Source organism: Salvia hispanica, chromosome 3 (assembly GCF_023119035.1).
Source record: "Salvia hispanica cultivar TCC Black 2014 chromosome 3, UniMelb_Shisp_WGS_1.0, whole genome shotgun sequence".
NCBI classification, from domain to species: domain Eukaryota; kingdom Viridiplantae; phylum Streptophyta; class Magnoliopsida; order Lamiales; family Lamiaceae; genus Salvia; species Salvia hispanica.
The window spans coordinates 45,338,712-45,362,137 of NC_062967.1; the positions used below are offsets into that span (position 1 = coordinate 45,338,712).

Consider the following 23,426-nt stretch of genomic DNA (forward strand, 5'->3'; position numbering starts at 1 on the left):
CCTTCAAATCCGAACACCCCCCCCAAACCAACCCCGTTATCACCCATATAATATGGGTTGACACGACACGATAACGACCCGAACACGATATTAAACGATTAAAACCTGATATTACACGATTAAACCTTATTTTCCAACCTGATTTACAAGATTAAAATTCGTTTTATACTACTTAAACCTAATTTACAAGAAATTAAAAATTAAATTAATATATATATTTTTAAAATAATAATAAAAATAATAATATTATTTCTTAATGGGTTATCCGTATCCGACTCGCACCCAACCCGAAATTATTGGGTTCTTAATGGGTCAACCCCGATAAGGACACGAACCCAATAAGACTTGACCTCAACCCAATAATTTCCTGCAGATTCGTATCGGATTATCGTGTCATGTCGAAAATTGTCAGCCCTATCTCTAACTGCCATATGAAATATCACATGTCATGTTTGACACAATATTCAGTGTATATCAGCTATTTAAATTTTTATTGCTTATTTTCTTGTATTACAAGTCTTTATTAAGAAAATACACATTTTAGTGATTGAAATTAGTAACATATAACTATTTCTAGTCACATCCTCTCTGTTTTAGAAATTTGTGTTAAAGCTAGTATTATATTATGTCTTGATTGCATAATATTAGTACCTATAATTCCAATATGTTTTTACACTTGTTTTTCTCGTTATCCCTATACTGCAGGAACTTGGATTTCATTATGACAAAGTAAAGGGGAATGGCGTGCCAAATTTGCTTGCCATCTGGATTGTTTTGCTTGGGTGAAACGTAATAGTCATCGGCGAAAGAGAAAGCAGGGCTTAATGGTACAACAATTTTATGAATCTTTTGGTTGTTGACATTCTTTTACATATGCGTGCGAACTATTTTGACATCTGATTTTTATGTTTCAGTCAGTGGCTTATGGTCTATTAGGTATCTATCCTCACATTATATTACTAAGGATGTTGTCTGATTTGCAAAAGACAAATCTAATGTATGTATTTAAGTCAACTATTCTAATTTGTTCATGCATAATAACATGTTTCATTCAAAGATTGGTTAAATGTTACTGAAGTGTCCTTGTATCTTGGAATTGGTCTTAGCGGTTTTGCCCAATCTTGAGTTACCTTTCCCCTTACCTTTTTTTTTTAATCCTAGACATGCCCCTGTTAGAGTTTGTATACTAGAAATCACCTTTCGAGTTATTGAATACTGTTAAAACTCTTATTTTTTTTCCAAAGGAATAAATAGATTATTTTTGTCATAATATTATTATGTTTTACATTTAATGGATGTTTATTACATATTTAAATGTACAAGTAACTTAACAAAGTCTAAGTTTTTGTTTTAGTAGACCGGTTGTGGGCGTCGTTCACTTTAAGGTAACACGGTCATTCTGAACAAAGAAAAAGAAGAATTTCACAACCTAGATAGGCCTAGACTACCTATCGTGAAAGGTTGCAATGTCGGTCCGATTATTTCTAAGCCTTACTTGAAATAAGATGACGTTGGTGTGGTATAGCATTGAATTGGATCTAACAGACGAGACATGTCTTTATGCTATCTACTTAAAGACAAGGTCTTATAAATTATTGTTTCTTAATCAATATACGTTAGCATTGAGCATACGGTATTGATTATGCACTACTTTGACTTACCAAATGGTGCGGATTTTTCGCAACCCAATAAGCCTGTATATTGGGTAGTGGTGATTAATATCTAGCGGTGCTAGGATTGCTATTATGTTGAATCGTGCGCGAGGTGAATCTCGTTTGATAACATCCTCAAGAGGAGCTTGAAATAAGGTTTTATTATTCGGAACCTAGCTAGTTGGAGTTTGATTACTCTATGAATAATAAATAAGAATTTCTTGTTGAGTCCACTCTTGGAATAAATAAGATATTAATTAATTAAGTCCATAGCAGACAATAATTAATTAATGGATGTTTCTTTCTTAAGCACGGGAAATAAATATCAAACAATGGAAACCCGGAGTACTTTTAATTTCATATTTGGATGGGGAGTGCAATATTACTTCTGTAGTGGCTGCTCGTAATATTCCAATTATAAGCTTATATTAAATTGGGTTTAATTTAATTAGTAAAAAGCTAATTGGAGGAGCTCATAGCCAAAACCTTCCATAGATCCATGTCTAGACCCAATATGTGACTTAATATAAATATGAGAATAAAGGAGACAGAAAATACACATTATTTTCTTCCAAATTTTCGTCCCCCTCTCTATAAACGAAAGGGACGATTTTTCACCTCCGTGGGAAAGATTTTCCGTCTTCTTTATTTAAGTCCTAGTATACTGGTGAGATCAGCCCACCCTGATATCAGTTTACAGTCCGGGAACTAGACATATGATTTGTGGTTTAGTACTGAAGATCTTCACGTGGAGAAGGCGCTAGCTATCTTCGATTCTTTGTAGAATCATCAAGGTAAATTAGCTAAACCATAGAAAAGCATGTTTTAGGTTTTAATTAATTTAAAGCATGATTTATTTGAGTTATGAGCATGATACATGTGATAATTGCGCGAATAGAATTTGTCTAAATAATCTGCTAAATAGATCAAGATTATTATGTAATCGATTTATGTTAGCGCTTCCGTTGCCAACCCCTTCAGCCCTTTTGTCCTTAAATGTACTATTGTAACAAAGGAGATTATTAGTGTGTTATGTATATGTGACATTCAGTTTGTTCTCTCATCAATGTATTTATTTTTCCTACATTAGTTGCATATGTATATGTCACATCCAGTTTGTTCTCTCATCAATGTTTCCATCCTTGCTTCTTTATAGCACTACAATCTTAACCTACAAAATTCCTGCTTATTTCATTCTATCTAAGTAGTTTTGACTGTTTAGTGTTTAGTAGATCTGGCACAGACATTGTTTCTGCCTGTAACCATGTATACATGTTGAAGGAACTGTTTTCTATCTCCTTGTTTCTACTTTATAGTTAACTTAATCATGATCTCTTACTTCTTTTTGTATGTTATTTGATGTGTGATTCTTCATTAATCATCTTTTTGGTTGTTACTTTGCAGATGTTAGCACCATATTTTGCTTATGATGTTGTTTCAACTTACTATCTATATATGAGACATGTGGCGGCTACGTCTCTGGTGAAGCAGCACCGCTATCAGCAGAGCTCCGGCGAACTGGATAGAGGAGAGGGCAGAGCTTCGATAGAAAGACAATGCAGAGAGGGAGAGAGTTTATGCTATGTAGGCTTGTGAATTGTGTGTTGAAATGCATGGAATGGCTAGCCTATTAGAAGCTGTAATCGCCGACCGTTAGAGTATCCACAATGGATGCCCTAGTGGAAGCCCTAGTGGGAGCCCTAGTGGTTGCCACATCAGCATGCCCTATCTTTCTGCATTGGTGGAGCCATAGTGGATGCCCTATCTATTATCCATTTTTCATTTCAATTTTATTATTATTGTTTTTAAATTTTGTTTTTAATTACTAAAATACTTCATACCAAAATATATTAAACACCACAAATGCAAAAAAAAAAAAAAAAAAAAAAAAAAAAAAAAAAAAAAAAACCTACACTACTTAATTAAAAAAAACTACATCATACTTAGCTAAAAAAATTAGGGATGTCAATTCAACCCGAAACCCGTGGGCCGGCCCGAACAACCCGGTAATATGAGCGGGTTAGGGCTATAATTTTATTACCCAAATACAAAACTGGCTAAACGGGTTGGTCCGAATGGGTTGGCAGGTTAAACGGGTTGGCTCGAACGGGTTGCGGGTCGGCCCGAACGGGTTGTGAGTTTTAATTATAAAATATTATGTTTTAGGGGTTTTTTTATATTTTTGAATCCACAATCTTCATTCTACACAATCATTAGTCTTATTCAATCTTCATTCTACACTTTTTCACTCGATCCCACAATATCAGCTTTCAAGTTCCATCTCAACTCATTATTGGATCGTTCCATCATCTGCCACTAGTGTCTTACCACCACCAAAGCCAATCAAGACAAAATTAAGAACTAACCCATCAAAATCTTAATATATTTATCATTTTAATAATGATTCATGTAAGATATGATTTTTAATTTTCATAAAGAATTAGTTACGAACAATGTCATAATAATGACACGAACACAAGCTTTAATTTATATTGTAGTTGAACGAGATGAAAGGCTTCTTTTCAAGTACTTATTGAAGAAAAGTATGAAATTTGAAGATTTTATATGATTCTAAACTAAAAAGAAAAAAGTATCTAAAATTTAAAATCATTTTATAGAAGAAAATTTTGATACAAGAGATTATTTCGAAAGCTTTTAGGCCCGAATAGCCCGATGGGTTGGCCCAAAACCCGAAGGGTTAGGGTTAGGGTTGAAAATTTATGACCCGAAAAATCCATAACCCGAATGGCCCGCACCCAAATAACCCGGCAACCCGAGTGGGCTGGCCCGAACCCGAGCGGGTTAGCCCGATTGACATCCCTAAAAAAAATACATTAAACTAAATTACTAAATTAAAAAAAAAAAAAAAAAAAAAAAAAAAAAAAAAAAAAACAAACTAGTCATCTAAACATCGGCATATCGTCGTCGACACTATGGGGTTTGGGAATTGACTTGGATCCATTCTTGAAAGTGTGAAAATGAGAATAGAGAATAGAAAGTGAGAGGAGTAGAGAGTATTGGTGTTTGAAAAGTGAAGAGAAAGTTGGGTATTTATAGTTGTTTAATTAGGGTTTAAAGAATTAAAAATAAAACAAAAAAAACATCCGCTCGGGCTCGGGCGTCGGGCTGCAATGGATGCCCGATCTCACGCCCGATGGTTCGAGAGAGAGATCGGTCGTGACCTCTCTTTCGATCGTCGTCGGGTGTGACCGACGTCTGCAATGGATATCCGACGATGCCCGATCGCCCGAGATTGAGATCGGGCATCCATTGTGGATGCTCTTACAAGTCGTTACAAGAGCTGAGAGGCTGATACTGGACGGACGTATCGGAACAAGCTGCGCGTCTAGATTTGTTCACGACGTGGACTTCATCACGTGTCAGCCACGTTGGCCTTACCGCGTCATATTGACGAGGTGTCATTCCGATTGGCTCGCTGACGTGGAAACGGTGGCGGTCTAAAAAAAACTAGACCAGCCTCGGGTCGAACCTAAGCACCGAGCCACACGACCAGACCCAAAGAACAGTCCAAAGACCACCCAAAGACCAATTGTCAAGATCCAAGTCCAAGTCCAAGGACACGGGCACGGGCACGGGCACGGACACGGGCACGGGCACGGGCACGGGCACGGGCTCGGGCTCGCGGCACGCGGCATGTGCGCACGCGTGAACAGTATTAGCCTAGTCAAGGAGTCCTCTTTCCGCAAAACGAGATACATCCCGGTAGTGCTCTCGGATTGACATTTCGTCCCCAAAGATAAAACGGCTATGTCTATGGTGAAGCTCCGGCGAACTGGATGGAGGAGAGGGCAGAACTTCGACATAAAGACAATGCAGAGAGAGATAGAGCTTATGTTGTGTAGGCTTGTGAATTGTGTGTTGAAATGCATGGAATGGCTAGTCTATTTATAGGCTCAGTCCACTGCAGGGGGTCAACAGCCATGATGGCTGTCATCATTGCGAGGCTGTAACCGCCAACCGTTACAAGGCGTTACAAGCCGTTACGAGAACTGAGAGGTTGATCCTGGACGGACGTATCGAGACACGTTGCACGTCTAGATTCGTTAACGACGTATACTTCATCACGTGTCAGCCACGTTGGCTTTACCACGTCATATTGACAAGGTGTCATACCGCTTGGCTCGTTGACGTGGTAACGGTGGTGGTCCAGTTTCGGGTCGAACCCAAGCACCGAGCCACACGACCAGGCCCAAAGAACAGTTCAAAGATCAATTGTCAAGTCCAAGTCCAAGTCCAAGTCCAAGGGCACGGGCTCGGGCTCGGGCTCGCGGAGGGGCAGGGGGCGGCGGTGCGCGCGTGTGGGCTCTACAGCCCATCTTAGTCCACTAGAATTATTACATGTAATAATCCTTCTTATTAAATACTACCTTCGTCCCCCAAAATTTGCTACACTTTGACCCGACACAGGTTTTAAGAAATGTAATGGAAAGTGAGTTGAAAAAGTTGGTGGGATATGGGTCCTACTTTTAAAGTATTAGTTTTATAATAAAATGTGAGTAGGAATGAGTTAGTGGAATATGAGGTCCACTACCAAAAATGGTAAAAGTAAAGTGTATCAAATTTTCAGGGACGGACTGAATTAGTAAACTGTATCAAATTTTCCGGGACAGAGGTAGTACTTGTTTAATAAGCTTGTTCCTTTCAATGTGAGATAATTAACTCTCTTAAGTAATCCCACAGCTTCTCTCATAACTCATTTAAATAGCTCGCAATTTTGCACAACTTTAATCCATTATTTCTCACTCAACGGGAATCGGATTTGAGAAAATGAATATACCACAGTCATCTTCAAACGCAGATCGACCATATATCATTTAATTTCACAAAATTAAATGTCTTGTTGTAATTATTCTTAGCAAAGTCCTTTGACCGGACATAAGATTCCAATAGTTGAATGCATTGTGCATCTCCATGGGCACCAGTGGTGAAATTATGTTTATGAGTGCCAAATTCAAGAGGGTCCAAAGATTCAGAAGCTTTCTACATGATCAATCCTGATGTAAATGGAGGTCCCCAACTTAGCAATTTGCTCAGAGTTTGAAGATTTCTCCATCTCTTTTAAGAATTGGGAAAAAAGCAGTTTCATAATTTGTGTAGGTTAATTGGAGTGGATGGTGTAATACTACAGGTAAAGATAGTGAATAATGAAGCGGTGGGAATGGTATACTTTGGCAAATTTTAGTACTACTTTTTTTCATTTTATCCTCATCTAATCATATAAAAATTAATTCTTACTGAATTCCTACTCCTATTATATATTCTCCGTACGTATATGATTTAACGACCGAGGGCACTTAATAAAATTATTTTCTTTGGCCGGTGAAAAGCTAGAGCAAATCGACCATATCGCTGCAAAATCATTTTTATTAGACCATGTTATATATTTGTACCTCCAAAATTACAAAGGTTAGGCAAAAATACAAGTATTACTCTTGACTAACAAAAAGAGTTTTCAGTAGTTCAGTTGTCGATCTTTTGATCACTGTGATACATTTGAAGTCTTGAAGATCTTCAATTTTCAACACCACACATAATTAGCAAATCAAAGACTTAATTCGAACTACTCCACAATAGTAGGATTTATTTTATGAGTAGAAGTCATAGGTTGAAGAATCGACGACGACGTTTCGCACTCCAGCTATTGTTGATGTAAACAAGATGAACACTCCAAAAAGTATGCATCCCTGAAAATTCCAACAAAAATCAAATATTAGCATGCCAATAGTGCCTCTTTATATATCAGAACTCTCTTGCATAATAAATGAGTGAGATATATATTAGATCAAGATTAAAAAAAACATAAATATGTAAACGGAGACAGCAAAACAAGCTTTTTAATTTGGAGTTACCCAATTGAATGTCCACGACAAGCTGAACCTCTGTGGCTTTTTAATTTTCAACCAAAGTATGCAGGGCAACTGCATCAAAGCCCACAAAAGTTACATTGCAAATTAAGGATGAATATTTACAAAAATTCAAGAAAGTGAATAAAAAATATGCTTAAACTCACTATATAAGTAGTTGAAGAAAAACCAAAGCCACCAAACAGACCGAGAAGGTCGCCAAAAAATGGGAAAGTCACAGCAACAAACGTAGTAAATGCTGCACACCATGAGGAAAAATAATGTACTCTACGAATTTGATCATGTTTGTTATATGAACTATACTTTGAAGTGAAATGATTTATAAATATTTAATGAATAAATTGGTTAAAAAATCCCTTACCAACATAAGTAGAACGAACAAAGAGCCTGAGCCCTAGCCCATGTGTTACTTTAAATCTTGCAACCAATGTCTTCTCCACAACCTCAAAAAATGGCATTGCATATATCTACAAAGGTTATAGCGGATTTGAAGTAAATGACTGGTCAAAATTAAATTATACTCTCTTCGTCCCACTGTAATTGAATCGCTATAAATGTTGGACTAGGAAATATTGACCTGATAGCTGCCAATAACATGGACAAAAACCATCAAATTGGCGGCGGCAATGAGCCACGCCGGCTTTTCTAGGGCGACGAGCACATTGTCCGCGACATCCTGTCCAAAGGCCCAGTATCCGACGAGCGCCACCGGAAAATAGCATATGGCATTAACGAAATAAGCCCACACGGCGCCCCGCCACATCGCAATGCTTGAGGGCTTCTCAGGGGCCGATGGAATGGTGGACTGGATCTCTAAAATCACTGCATGGCCAGCGAAAGCCGTCGTGATCTGCCCCAACGCATTGAACACTCGAAACATGCTATCCACGTCGCTCGTTTTCTTGTACTCGTAGCTCACATCCGGGGCCCGCCCCCGGCTCAGGCTCCCCACCCAGGCAATGGTTGAGTAGCTGCCAAAGCCAGAAGTTTCCAAATATAATATAATCACTAAAAAAAATTATCTTTTCAAGAAAAAAAAATGCGACGCAATTACTAGTGTTTATTTTTTTTTTTAAATAATCATAATTTAAGACGAAAAAAAAAACATCCCTAAATTGAAGACAAATTATTTTAATATTTTGCTTTTTAAGATGCTTTGATTTGTGTCTCCTAATTTTAGTTGGAACACCAACAATAAAAACATTTTATAAAGTTTCGATGGTATAGTTAGACGCACAAATTAGCATCTCATTAAAAAGTATTAGCGAAGACTTGGACTAGGGTTGAATTAAACCTTAGTGACATGATTGCTGCAGCCAATGAGACACCAGAGATGGAATTGATGTCTGGCATCTGAGATAGGAAGAAGTGGATACTTCCAAAAATTGCAATCCAATAAGATTGTTTGATTGGAGTGCAATTGGTGCAGGCAATCTCCATGAATTTCTTCAGACATTTTCCTCCTGTGACCAAGTACACCACGTTGCACCCGACTTGGACGATCAACTGCTGGGGGAGTACGATCCATTTCCCGAGCCTCTGCCCGAACGCATGTCGTCCCAGATCGTAGTACCGGTCGAACCGGACGCCGGGGACACACTCATGGAGCTGGATCAGCTGCCTCATTGTGTTGAGCGTTATGCACCACGAAAATACCATCACCAGTGTCCCCGGACCCCTAAAATTAATTTAAATAAATTACTATACTAAATTAAAAAAAATTATAATAATAATAATAATAATATTAATATTAATAATCGTCAATTTAGTAGTACCAGCCTAAGTAAGCCATGGCGTAGGGTAGGCTTAGAACTCCGGCACCGATCATGGCCGTGACAGTGTGAAAAGTCGAGTACCACCATTTTGCCTCTCGAACTCGATGATTTTCACCACTTTTTTCACTATATGGAGCCTCCTAAAACATATTAAAATTCTGTCAAATTGGATTTTCATCATGGAACAATTTAAATGGACTATAGTCGTAATTATTATTACCTTGGGCTGAGGAGGAGATGTAGAAACCATAGCTGCAAACACAAAAAATAAGGTGAGTTGGAGAATTAGTGAACATGAGCACAAACTTATAGTGACAGATTTTTTCACTGAGAATCTTGGTGGAGTAAAGGTGACGGTTAACCCTTTTGAATTTATTCGCGCCTTTTGATTATTTTTGTATAAAACTAAGATTACATAATCTAAAAAGGTTATTAACAATTGTTAGTGAGCATTGTGGTTAGAAAGACTAATGGATTTTTAGACTTAATGCGCTAGGTATTTAAGTTGACTAACGAGATTCTTAATTCTTGTTTATACATAGGTCGAGAATTTAGCCACTAACAACTACTCCATATGAAAGTGTAACGACGTTTCGAGGCTTCATTAGGGCCTCAAAACCACATTTTCATCATTGGAGATATTCTTCAATTTCAAATCAATTCAATTATTTTAATACGAAATTGAAAAAAATAAGAATGGACTTTACATTGTAAGTCACTAACCAATAAGTTAGGTCATGGACTCATCATGATTGATTATGCACCGTTAGTGGTTGAAAATTGTCCAATTATAGCCAAAGTGGTGTGCCCCTTTACTCAAGTTGCATGGTGGTCTCGTTAATTAATGACTGACGGCAAAATAATTCCATTTGTTTTAACTATTTACGGCATTAACTCCATTCAAATCTTTGATCATTACAAACGTGTTAGCAGACGATTATGTGCAGCACATGTGCCGTACACTTTGTATAGGATTGGATTCGGTTTTAGAATTTTAAACTAGTAGTAAAATTTTTAAAAGCGAGTACTAAATACTTAGTAAATATCATTGCAAGTTGCAACAATATTTTTGTGACAAGTGTTTATTTTGCTAGTATGATTATGAGAAGTTTGGAAAGTTAACATAAAATTATGCTTATCTAGATTAGGGATTAGATGCCGAGTTGATGGAACAATCCATATCGCTTTTGATCTGTTTTCGAGAGTGAGGGTTTGTATGTGTTGAGGGGCTTATTCCTTTGTTGGAATTTTATTTTATTGTTTAGTTGGGGGTGAACAAATTGATATTCTTGATTACTCAGTTTTGCATATTTGTTGAAATTTAAGACAATAGAAGTACGAAAACAAAATATAAAGAGAATCTCTCAATCATGTACGTACCCCCTCCATTCCATAGCAATGGAGGCGTTTCTTTTCGGCACGGAGATTAACAAAAATTGTGTTAGGTGAGTTAAGTAAAGGGAGAGTATAGTGGAAAATGAAAAAGGTAGAGAGATGAAGAGAGAACAAAGTTAGAGAAAGTAAAGTAGGCTTGGAAAAATGTGTTGACTTTTACTAAAAAGGAAAATGACTCTATTACTATGGAATGTACCAAAATGATAAAATAACTCTATTACTATGGAACGGACGGAGTAAAATACTCTAAACTAAGAAAGAAAAAGTTACTACTCTATTAGAATCCCCAGCAGAAATTCACAATAGGATAATTGGGCCTAGGCCCAAATAATTTTCCTTGGGTATTTCCATAAGGCCACTTCTTATTTAAAATAAACGTACATTTACAATCCACATCATCAAAAATGGGATTTCATTTTCTAGGCTTTTTAGCCTTCTGCGCTCAAAATTCCCATTCCACATATTACCTGATTAAACAAAATTCGAGATATAAGTGACTTGTGAATGGAAATATAAATACTCAAATCGAATACATATATCAACTCTTTACGCAATTAACAATAACATAATATGATTGTATTGATGTAGTGGTAGAATGACAAAGTTGTCGGGTTTAAGTTCATTAAAGGTTGTGATTATTTATCATTTTTTGTTTGTTTCTTTTGTTCACGAATAATTTTGAAACATAAGATGTGTACTTTGACTGTAAAATCAACTAGTAACATGAAGATATACAGAACACGTGTAATAAGCTTATAAGTATTATACAATTTTTATGTTGGATATGTAGAGATCTAGTATCCAAAAAACGTTGCTATTGTTATTAAAGCAAGCATTTGTATAGCAAAAGGTATAATGGGCCAGAAAACTAAGCCCAATAAGATCAGAATCCGAGCCCAACGCTTCATCCTATAAATATCCACATTCCACACTCGTAACTCTTAGCTGAGAAGGAAAATAAATCTGATAACGACCCAAAATCCATAATAATCCTCTCAACGATCAATATGATTAAAATATATATGAGGTTCAATTTCAAGTTCATTGCGAGATATTTCATTAATAATTTTCTAGGGCGTTTCCTGTAAAACTGCCGCTCCGTTCCGAATCTCAACTGCCAACCAGAATTGCTGATTATCAGATTCTTAAACCCCTTCATACGGCGTCGTATTGCGCTTGGGTTTGTTGACCTTTCTAATCAACGCTATTTTATGGTACTGAATCTGAATAGGGATCGTCCGAGGAATCAGCACTGTCTCCTCCTTTGCGGTGTAAATTTGTTTGTGATTGTTAATTTTGTCGGTGAAGATGATGATCAGTTATCCAGGCCTTTCAAAGCTGAAAACTAAGCCGGTATGTACAACAACATCTTCGTATACTAGTGTTTAATTATGCTGTTGTGTTGCGAATTAAGGGTATAAAGGATGTTTCAAGCTATTTTCATGAGACTCGTTTTGTTCTGATCAAAACGACTATGAATTAGTGAATAGCTCTGCATCATACATTTTGCTTTTAGTTAGCTCTATTAATGGGCTGAGTTGGTGTTTCGAAGTTAAAAACCGAGTAAAACCGAATCAATTGATGATTGATCCATACATCTTGTAATTGGCTAGGTGGTATATGAAGATGTGATTGCGGCTAGCGATTCTGGCACTCTAGAACAACTTAAAGAGTTGAGCTCCAAGCGTAAAGCAATCGAGGACACCATCAATGCTAGCACCTTCATTACCGAGGCCATTGCTAGGGAAATGTCGGGAGGCCTGACATCCCGTTGTGAACAGGTATACTAGATTTTAAGTATTTTGAAGAGCTTCATACGCATTACAGACTATCTACTGCTGCAATTATAATGCATTTGGAAAAGTAATCTCGATGGAACGCGTGACGCCTATATTTTTGTTTTGTGTTAGGAGTTCTGGATATGTAACTGCTAGAGATAACTTTAGTATTGGTTATGGTTGATTGAGTTGAGTTCTATGTAGGCTCTAAAGCAGTTTTGTTGATATTTTGCAAATTTCATGATTTGTTTATTTGTTTGCAACTCTCCAGGACATTCAAAAGCTGGAAAAGTATTTACCTCTGTTGGATAACCTCATTCATCACATCATTGTTAATGCCAAAAGCCGTCAAGTTATGTACTGGATTACCGAGCTTAAGCTGAGATGGAGTAGTGTGCTTTCCACACCGTCTCTTTTTCACTTTCAGGGTCCAAAGTTATATCAGGTTAATGATATTTATTTTGAGCTTGGGATGTCCCTTTTCCTTTATGGCTCGTTGCTTCGTGAGCAGGCTCTTGAAGTTCTATCATCAGGTAAGCATACCTCTTCCACATAGAGCTGTCTCTATCATTCTACATTCATAAGTAATGAAACACTACTAGTTCCTTGTTCGTCGCTGTAGATCTAGTCCAATCTGCCACTCTCTTCAGGAAAGCCGCAGGAGTATATAGCTATGCAGCTCACGAACTTCATACAAATTTATCTTGGACCCAAGAAAGGCCGCCGGAAGCTATATCTAGTGTGTTGTCTGTTATGAGTCTTGTTTGCTTGGCAGATGCCCAGGTAATGAAAGTTATATGTGATATTTGCTCCAATTATCTCCTCTACTACCGAACTAAGCAGCCTCTGATATGAATGGTGTGCACGTAAAGTCTTAGTCTTGTATTATAACTTCATCTTGAATTTCATAGGCTGTCTCTGCTAGAAAGGCTCAAGAAAATGGAAATACAGGGGGTTTATTGGCAAAATTACACTGCGGTGTGGCAGACTTTTTGGTTGAAGCTATTAATATCTTGCAAGGTGCAGCCAAAGAATGCAAGGATATTTCGCCACGATTTCTGGTAAGGATGTCCTTTGCTTGAGACAAATCAAACATTTTGTAAATTATTAAGCAATATATTGTCATGTTTAGCTCTTAACATTTTTTCCATGATAACAAGTTCACAAACTGAATGCATAAAGTGCCTGAGGTTAATGATATAGATGTCACTATAAGTGTTTATGAATATTTGCTGCCTTTCACCTAGTTGGTGATATATTTAATATTGTAGATATGTAATTTTGGTGCACCCCCTGCAGGATTTTTTGTTATGTTGCAAAACAGTGCACGAGTTGACGAGTTACAAATACCACGTGCAAGGTCTAAGAACCGATGGTAACATTGGCATAGGAATTGGAATTCTTCGTTGGGCTTTAGCAAAAGCAAAGAAAATCATTCCAAAAGAAGAGTCATGGAGATTAGTATATCATCAAGTGATTGATGAGTTGGATGGGTTGCTCCAGAAATATGAGCATGAGAATGGTTTTGTTTGGCACGAAAAAATTCCTTATATAGATGATGAGCTGCCTCTGCCTCAGGCTGTTAGAATTGTTAGTCCAATTCCTTATCATCCCCAAAAATGGGAAAGGGCACTTATGTTTAAGCTGTAGGAGCACGCAAATCTTTCAAACAGTTGGCATGTGGTGTCAAAAGATGTGATACTAGTAAGGTGACTTTTGGACTCACTTATTTGGTTTGGTGATGTAAATTTGTCCATAGATTCTTGCTTTCTTGCATAGAATGGGGATATTTTTGGAACAGATCAAGTAGTTGTAAATTCGTATTGCTGTAACTGAAAGAGAATAAATTCAGATGTAATAGTATTGGTCTAGAAGCTATATTCAAATGATTATGGAACTCATACTTTTGCATTCTTTTCATCTCTCTTTTTAATTTATTTATATTTATATTTCTATCTCTGATTCATGTAATTGGGCTGGACGCTAGTACTCAATTAGCTAGCAATTATTGTGAGCTATTATCATCGGGCTGCCGAAACACTGATTGGTGTAATTATTTGGGCTTCATTAGAGATATTTCATGTTACAATTTCAACACGAATTCCATGGCATACTTTATAAATCTAGAAAAGTGCTCTACACCATAGAGATGGTTTCTCGTGCATTTTGTTATTTCGACCCCTTTCTTTAATTTTCATTAGTTTTGTTAAATCTAATTTTAATAAAGTCTGATAGAGAATCAATAATTATGGATTTTAGACTTTAAGAGATCTAATTTTCTCCAATTAACTTTTAATTAAGTAATCAAACTAAGTTTTTGCCTAGATATATCGATTTAACCTTCTAAATCGACATAGTTGGGGCCAGGGATTAGACTTCATGAGAATCAATCCACATCTGGCAGAGGAGTGGATTATTAATACGTTAAATTAATTTTTTATAGATAGATAATAAATCGTGTCATAAATAAATTATGTAAGATAAGTCCATAAAGGTACTAGTTTCGAGTTAAATTAACAACATCATGATCCTGTGGAATTTGTTGTCTGCACTAAATAGATCATACTTTCGATTTTTCATAAACGGTTTAATTTACGCAAGTCGTATATACTACTCCCCTTTCTATGTGTATCTTTCCATAATAAGTACTTTCAATATTCAAAAATGAGAAAAATGATGGTCGTAGAAATTGCTATATACAAAAGCCAAATGGAGACATACTTCTCTAAGTCAGCTTTGATAAAGTACGTACTACATGTGTATGTGCTTGATAATGGGTCTTTTCGTACAGTGACTGTAGGAGTTATCAAAAGCCATACTAATCACGTACTAAGTCATTCTAAATGCAAGAACAAGGTTAACACTTGCGATTTGAAAAAATAACTAATGAAGGGCAATCAACAAGGATGTGTACGGATGTGCTAGTAAAGGTCTATTCATGTAATAAGTCATACTATATGCTAGAAGTCTAGAACAAAGTTAACACTATTTAATAACTCCTTAGCTGTCTGTCGATCATATGTTAGAACTAATCCTTGGTTAGCTAAGATATTTAGATCCTAAATCTTGACAACCAATAATTTATTATCACCAATTTAATAGCATGACGCGTCTGCCAGAATATACAGAACGATACAATCAACAATAACTCTTTTAGGTGGTGTCAAACATCTATCTGAATATAGTGAGAGTCTTACTTTAAAATATACAATGTCAAACCAACCCAAAACATAAAATATCCATATACAAACAGTTGTCTGCAACCAGATATTAAATACTTTATTGATTCAATTTTAAGCTCAAAACATGTCGTTGTATGAGAAAGAAAATAAGCCGACCCACACAATGTAAACCCATTATGTGAGCATATTCCCAAGCATCCCTCTAGTAGTCATTGCTATTAAATGTTATCAACAAAAGTTGGATGCATCGTGAAATGTTTGGTTAGAAAAATTGAAGTGATTAAGCCATCAAGGTACTGATAGGGAGTATCTAGGAAATGTAGAAATGAGATCCATTTTTATTTGGAAAATGTTGACCCCGGGAGATAAGCACCAATACTTGGGAAGCTTAGTCGACTTAAATTATTAGTAAAATAAATTGTACTCCTAAAATAGCTTTGAATTATCAGACATGCATTCCAAACTTTGGCGTTTTTGTAGTTGTCCTTTTCAAAATACATTGTTGTTTCGATGGCAGCAAGGGACATATGTCTCAACCACCACTCCAAAGGCCACTTATAGATGGATTCTCTCTCTCTCACTCACACACACACACACACACACACACACACATACACACACACGTTTTAATGTCTATTATTTAATTATTAATATTATTATAATACTCATGGGTTAGGATTTATCAAGTTAATTTCAAGACATAAATTTATTCATTCGGTGATTTCGGATACATGTAAATATTTTGAAATTTTAAGATACAGAAGTAATTTGAAAATAACTTATAATTATCACATAGATCGTGATTAATAAATAAATTACTATTACTATTTAATAGTGATGGTTATATATGAAACGTGGCATGTCTAGTGTTACACTAAGTTTATTATGAGCGCACGTTAACTTAGCCGATTGTAATGGAGCAAGGCCTGACATGGAATGCCAATATGATTTAGCACTCTTGAGATCTTGAAACTATTTTTTAAAAATATTCATCTCAATATGGAAATTCAGGCTTTTATTCGATTCTTTCTACATTTGGAAGGGTACTAATGTACCAAGACATATTTGGCCTACATGTATCGCATTAACGAGAGAAAATTAAATAATAAAAGCACTTGTAAAAGTTCATTATTATAGTTTTACCTTTTTCATTCTTTAAATAACCCATTTATCAGAAAATTTATGTTTTGCTTAAATTAATTTTTTTTTAAAATTGATACTACTACATATAGTGATTAATGTTGAGGAAACGATTTTTGATTAAAGGTCACATAAATACATAATAAATGTATGATCTACTTTGGTACTACTATTATACTGGAAAATAATTGAATATACCATAGCCAGCATTGTGTCTACATTATTAAACTGCTCTCTGTGTGTGGGTGTGTAGAAATTTTAAAAGTCTTTTTTTAAAAAAATTAGGTCGAATATTAATGAACACGGTGGTTGACACACAGTTGCAAAATTAATTTATATAAGCCGACAATAAATAGGTATCTTAGAGAAGGAAAGATTCTCTAGGGATCAGAATATCTTTTTTTCCTGTTAGCAACAAGATAATATAAACAAATGCTGAATACAGCCTCCAATCAAATCATCGCTCACTAGTATCACACTAACAACAGTTTAACCAATTAATTATTTAATTAAAGATTATTTAGCGATAATATGCTTCTACTGCAGCCAGAATATTCTTGGGTAGGCCCCCATCACCAATATACAACAAATTTCGTCTTTTTACGTTATGTTGCCTTCAAATATTTGTCTTCACGTTACGGTGAAATGAAGTCTAGCTTCCATGTCTCAATTTATTTATTTCCAATTATTTCAATTCCTTAGTACTCCATATTTTTTTTCACCTTTTCTTTTAGGTGTCCAACGACCGTCCTGGTATTTTGCTTAGGGTTTAAATCTGAAAATATATTAAAAACATTCTCATATAGCTATCAAATTAAATCAATCCCAATTTAAATGAAACAAATTAATGGTATTTTCAATTCAACTTAAGTAATTAATCTCCGATAACAACTAACCACCCGTTCCACTAAAAAATTTCAACCCCCCCCCCCACCCCAAAAAAAATGATTAAAATCTCAAATAAAACTTAAATCAAGAAAAGGTTCTGATTTCATTTTCTGTTCAAGTAGTGCATCTAGACATAAAATGCAAATAAATTCGTTGCGTTATTGTTAATCCGGCCACTTTGCTTTCTCCACACACACAGAGAGAGAAATTATATTATAATCTGATAAGAAATTCGTCAAATAATAGATTCCACAAAGTGGGAATAGCATCAGCAGCATTGACCTAATTAACAAATAAATAAAAATAATTATGATTTTTGCTATTTGCTGACCGGTTTGTGTTAAAGATGTACATTGCATTATCTCCTATGCGTGACGGTGAAATTAATGTGAATATTCCTTGTGTTAATTAAGTACCTATAGGCCAGAGGTTTGGTTGTTGATCCATCGAAATTGAATAAATGACTACAGCTAATGTCGCACTTAACAATTAATACGTGAAATTTTATAAATCCACGTGTCACGCTTTTAATTTATTCGCAAGAAATTAATTGTTTAGGAATTAAAGCCGATATTTATACAGGCGAATTCAGCTTGGGTTATAACTGGTGTAGTGTTTAATTGAAAATATGCAAATTCGCTTAAATGGAAAAAAATAGCATGCACTGATTGTCTTCTCTGATAAGATTTTCAAAAGCATAAAATATGCTTAAAAAGCTTCCAAAAACGCACACCAGATATCTCATTCTATTAACTGTGTCCTTGCCAAACCACGAGTTTAGTAGGAGTATTTTGTTAGACGGATCCATTCATTATCAATCACAAACTATATAGTCTCTCCGTCCCGGATTAGGAGTCACTTATTGTTATGACTCGGGTTTTAAGAAAGAGTTGAAGTGTGTAATAAATTAAGTGAGATGGTGGAGTGTGTAATAAATGAAGTGAGATGGTTGAAGGTGGGTCCATTTCAATTTTTTAGAGTATGTTAAGTTTTTTATTTTTATGTAGATAATGATATTTTAATGTAATTTGGATGAACAATGGGGTAAAATTATATGACCAAATATGAAAAATTCTAAATGTGACTTTTAAATTGGGACGGACTTTTATGGCAAAAAAGTGATTCTTAATCTGGGACTGATGGAGTATTAAATTTTATTTTAAGTTTCTAATTAGTCAATATATCTAATTAAGTTCTCTAGCTATATTGTTGTGATCTATACGTGGAGTGTGGATGGATTGATAGGAGTTCCTTTTTTTTGTCACGTTGTAAAATTATATAACTACTACTACTATTGATTAGTGTATCTACACCGACATCAATATTTATAGTTTTTACTACTAGTTCTTCGCCTTCTATACAAGTACAACTATCACAAACTTCGCAATAATTGAATTCTTTAGCGTTTCTTAACTTGTAAAAAGTAATGAAATTTGTATATATAGAGTAATAAATTTCATTTTATTATAGTTATGTCATATTTTATTATTTTCTTATAATAAAATTCAACCCAATTATTTTCTCTTACTTTACTTTCTCTTTAATTATTTATTTTATCTTTATCCCTTCTATATTCTCTTTTTTAGTATAATTTATAATCATTATACTTAATTTAACGTACTAAATGTTCATATTTTAATCTCCATACACCAAAAGTAATACCTCAACTGTATTCTCTTTTACAACAGGAGCTAAATTCTTATTTAACTAATTTATCTAGGAATCATAATTTATTTATTTATTGTGAATTTTGATGGATTTAAACTCTTCTAAACCGCGGTGTTTATAAAAAAGGTATTTAACGCCCACAAGATGTTAACTTTCAAACACACAAAATTAATGAAAAGCACACAGAATTGATGAAAAGGCATGGCACTCGCACAAACCCAATCAGCTTCAATTTGATTTGTTTTACATAAGCCATTTGATTTATTAATAATCCTTATTTAATTAAGGTCCAGCACGATGGGAAACTATATCCATAATTAATCAAATTAACTGGACTGTCGCTATCAAGTGCATGCCTCCACAACCTCTATCAAGCAAAATTATGGACGAAACAAAAGTGACCCAAAAATCGACTCATTTTCTTCCCCTCTATAGTTTCACCGTAACATATTTCTACAATTACACAAATTCTTCACAAACTTATATAGTAAAAAAAAAAAAGGATCAGTAAGCTGGCGAGGCAGTAGTTGTATGCGTGGAGGAGGACGTCGCAGGCGAATGCGACTGTCCTCCGCCATCGCTGAGGCAACCGCCGGATGGACCGTCATCCGACGGTAGTGGCCTCACCTTCGGGGAGGCCGATGCCTCCCGGAATGACGCCGGAAGCGCTGCGACCGGCGCGTAGATCCCGTTCGACGTGGCCACCCCTGACGCCTCCCCGGAGCCACCGGACGTGGCGGTTGCTGCCATCGCGGCATATTCCGGTGGCACCCAAATCCCTCCCACCACCACAAATTGAGGGGCTTGTGAGCTGTTGTTGTTTTGGATTGAAGGACTAGGTCTCCTCGAGTGCAAACGGTATTTCTGCACAAATTGACCCAATTGTGTAAATAGCAATCAAAAGTTAAATTCTTGATCATGAAGAATTTTGAAAGCATTGGATGCTAGAATACAGGAGAGATCAATCTTGATTGTGAAGCTTATTTCTAGGGAACTAATTTAAAGGTTATTGATTCGTCGATTATTGTTTCAAGTTGGGAATTATTCGAGTATATATTGATTCCCACCATTATGAATTTGACAAGCAATTTTCTCGTGGTATATCACATCTATATCTAGCTAGGACCCCCAATGAAGATAGACCAAATCTAAGATAATCTTTTAGCCAGCCACGGACAATTTGTACTACCATCCACTTTTTTTTCCCATTTTTCTCTTGCATAGTGGTACAAAAAAAATTTAAAATCACAAAATTAATTATCTGAATTATCCCATTTTATTTCTTGCATACTACCAGTACAAAAATAAATTAAAATCACAAAGTTAATTACCTGCAAATGGCTTTTAACCTCATCATTAGTGAGCCCATCCACCTTCATCAACTCCCTAATCTGCTTCGGCGTTGCAACTGCACAAAATTGAGAAGCAAAAAAATTAACTAACCGATAATCATGATTAGAGAAAATTAAAAAAAAAATGGAATTGGAAGTTTCTAGTACATACGATGAGAGCCACCAAGTTGTTGAAGGGCGTGTAAGAATTTTCTATGCAATTCAGTTGACCAACACCTCCTCGCCTTTCTTTGAGACTGCCCTTCCTTATTATCCACCTTCTTTTCCCCACCGCCGCCGGTATCCGCCGAGGAGCTCGTCGAAGGCGGCGCCACCGACCTATTCACCGGAGCCGGAGCAACAGCCGCCGCCTTAGCAGTCTCAACCTGACTTTTCTCTTTCTTAAAGGGATGAAAAGCACCGCCGCTCCCATTTCTATTCACCTCCACTTTCGCCTGCGAATCCTAAAACCCACCCGATTTAAAAACTCAAAATCACACCAATTTTGCATAAAATAAAGATTAATAAAATGAAAATCACCTCTACTGAGGGCAGATCTGGCGTTTGATTCCATAACTGAACAGATCTAAGCCAGTCCGATTTCTGGCAAATTTTGGCATCTTTAGCAATGTTATGCGGTGGCTTCTTAGATTCAAGCTCTTCGGCGTCGCCCCTCTTTAAAGGAATGAACTCTTCGAGAAGTGGAGCGTCGCTTGATGTCTCCTCCGAGCATTCCGATTGGGCGTTGAGATTGTACTCCGTCGTCGTATCGGATAACTGCTGCTTGCATGCCTCAATCGCTGCACCATCATTTTCATTTTCCCCCCAAAATTAAAATCGGAATTTTCGAAAAAAGCAGAATTAGGGTTTGGCGGAAATACCTTGGGTGACGAGGTCGAGGCAGAGGGGGAGTTCGCGGCTGAAGACTTGAATCTTGCGACGCTCTTCTTCTAAGGCGTGGATGTGATCTTGGCACTGCTGCATGTTTTCAGGGAAATGGTGATTATGATTGTGGGTGTTGATCGTCATGTTTGTTTAATTTGTGATTTTGATTAATTGGTGAGTTTGGGAGAAGGAGGGAGCTGGGGACCCAGATTTTATTGGGGGAGAAAGCTTTGGTTTTGTCTGAACATGGAGAGATCCGAATGAAAATTCGAGAATAAAGGTATCTAAGTAGAATCACCTAAAGGAATATAAATTGGTTTAGTTTGAAAAGAGAGAAGCCAATTTTTATGAGCGAATTTATTTCTCTCTCTGTTTCTTTTTTCTTTTTCTTTTTCTTTTTCTTTTTTTTTTGGTTTGCCATTTTCTTTGTGTTTTTGGTTTTGGTTTTGAAGGGAAGGAGAAAACGAGGGGTGCGTGAGTTGTCGAGGTCGGGCCGTCGCGTACAAACGAATCTTTGAATGATAGCATTTGCTAGAGAGAGAGAGAGGCGCGTGTGAAAGAGAGAAGAGGATGAATATTCGAGGAGTGATTCTCATGTGTGGGGCCCGGGCTGCCATTGATGTAACGCTTTGTAATTTAGATAAGATCGAGGGCCCTTTTCTCTCTCTGCGTCCATCAGGACTAAATTGTTTTTTAGTCCTTGGACCTTTTTATTTCTCGACTTTTGCCTCCTGTTTTCCATTTTCTTTTTAGTTAAGTCATACTAGTATTCTTTTGTAGGTTGTTCCAAGATAATTGAGTCTTTTGTTTTTGGCAAAAATTTTATTTTCTTGCATATTTCACTTTCTCTTTTTTTCTCCAACTTTATCCGACTCTTTAACATTTAACTCCTCAATTTCTTAATTTTCGTGTCAAAAAGAAATATCCCAACTACCTTCGTATTGAAGGAGTGTCATTTTATTTTATTTTTTGAAAAAAATTAATACTAACTAATATACTTGGAGTCATTTGATTTATAAAATTATATCTCGTGATTGAATACGTATTATGTATGGTTCATAATATTGAATCTCACAATTTAATCTTGCATGAATAATCATATGATAATGAGTCATAGCTACCTTTAAATTCTCACATCCTAATTTTGGATGGCTAAGTGTGTGATAATGAGTCTTAACAACAGAACGATACTTTAGGTGTTGTTCGGTTTGAAACATTATATCTAATGATTAAACATGTAGTGTTATGTTTGGTTCATGAGATTGAATCTCATAACTTAATCTTAGATGAATAACCATGAGATAATTATTCATAGTCATCCACTCATCCTTCCATAACTAAAATAATCTCACAACTTAATCTTGATTGGTTTATCATATGATATTAGTCATGACAACCGAACAACGTCTTAAGCACCCTTCTCTCTCTTTATTATTATTATTATTATTATTATTATTATTATTATTATTATTATTATTATTATTATTATTATTATTATTATTATTATTATTATTATTATTGTCTCTATTTATGGATTTAACTATTTTTATCTCCATATTCAACGCATTAAACAATCTTTTCTAAACTTCTATGCAATTATCCAAGTGTGAGATCTGACTCCGAGGAGGAGAAATAACTACTACTTTGATTGCTTAAAATATTTTACTATTTTAATAAATGAAATTCAAAATGATATAAATATTATCATTGATACTTTTGTAAACTCTAAATTTACTCTCCGATTATTATATAGGCCTATACAAATTGAACTTGTAAAAATATAAAAATTATAGTATATTACTACTATGTTTATGTTTATAATGGTTGAATCCACTAAATTAAAAAAA

At 35.7% G+C, this 23,426-nt stretch overlaps 3 protein-coding genes across 5 annotated transcripts; 1 reads left to right on the forward strand and 2 right to left on the reverse strand.

Moving 5' to 3' along the window:
* Positions 1-7,017: 7,017 nt before the first annotated feature.
* Positions 7,018-9,671, reverse strand: LOC125211658 (lysine histidine transporter-like 6). 2 transcript variants are annotated; one of them, XM_048111549.1, is made up of 8 exons: positions 9,533-9,671; positions 9,313-9,452; positions 8,832-9,215; positions 8,115-8,508; positions 7,899-8,004; positions 7,684-7,775; positions 7,523-7,591; positions 7,018-7,357 (listed from the first exon to the last, which is right to left on the reverse strand). In XM_048111549.1, exons 1-8 carry the CDS (start codon positions 9,560-9,562, stop codon positions 7,259-7,261), a joined length of 1,314 nt encoding a protein of 437 aa, XP_047967506.1. In that variant the 5' UTR covers positions 9,563-9,671; the 3' UTR covers positions 7,018-7,258. The 2 variants fall into 2 exon arrangements, with proteins under 2 accessions (XP_047967506.1, XP_047967507.1); XM_048111550.1 differs by lacking the exon at positions 7,684-7,775.
* A 2,002-nt stretch (positions 9,672-11,673) lies between these two features.
* On the forward strand, positions 11,674-14,405 carry LOC125210778 (BRO1 domain-containing protein BROX). The gene is made up of 6 exons (XM_048110364.1): positions 11,674-12,060; positions 12,321-12,488; positions 12,757-13,018; positions 13,108-13,268; positions 13,397-13,546; positions 13,785-14,405. Exons 1-6 carry the CDS (start codon positions 12,016-12,018, stop codon positions 14,133-14,135), a joined length of 1,137 nt encoding a protein of 378 aa, XP_047966321.1. The 5' UTR covers positions 11,674-12,015; the 3' UTR covers positions 14,136-14,405.
* A 5,356-nt stretch (positions 14,406-19,761) lies between these two features.
* Positions 19,762-22,101, reverse strand: LOC125216054 (transcription factor HHO2-like). 2 transcript variants are annotated; one of them, XM_048117664.1, is made up of 5 exons: positions 21,576-22,101; positions 21,235-21,494; positions 20,867-21,149; positions 20,695-20,771; positions 19,762-20,227 (listed from the first exon to the last, which is right to left on the reverse strand). In XM_048117664.1, exons 1-5 carry the CDS (start codon positions 21,721-21,723, stop codon positions 19,868-19,870), a joined length of 1,128 nt encoding a protein of 375 aa, XP_047973621.1. In that variant the 5' UTR covers positions 21,724-22,101; the 3' UTR covers positions 19,762-19,867. The 2 variants fall into 2 exon arrangements, with proteins under 2 accessions (XP_047973621.1, XP_047973620.1); XM_048117663.1 differs by having other exon boundaries at positions 20,867-21,158; positions 21,576-22,097.
* Between the last annotated feature and the right edge of the window lie 1,325 nt (positions 22,102-23,426).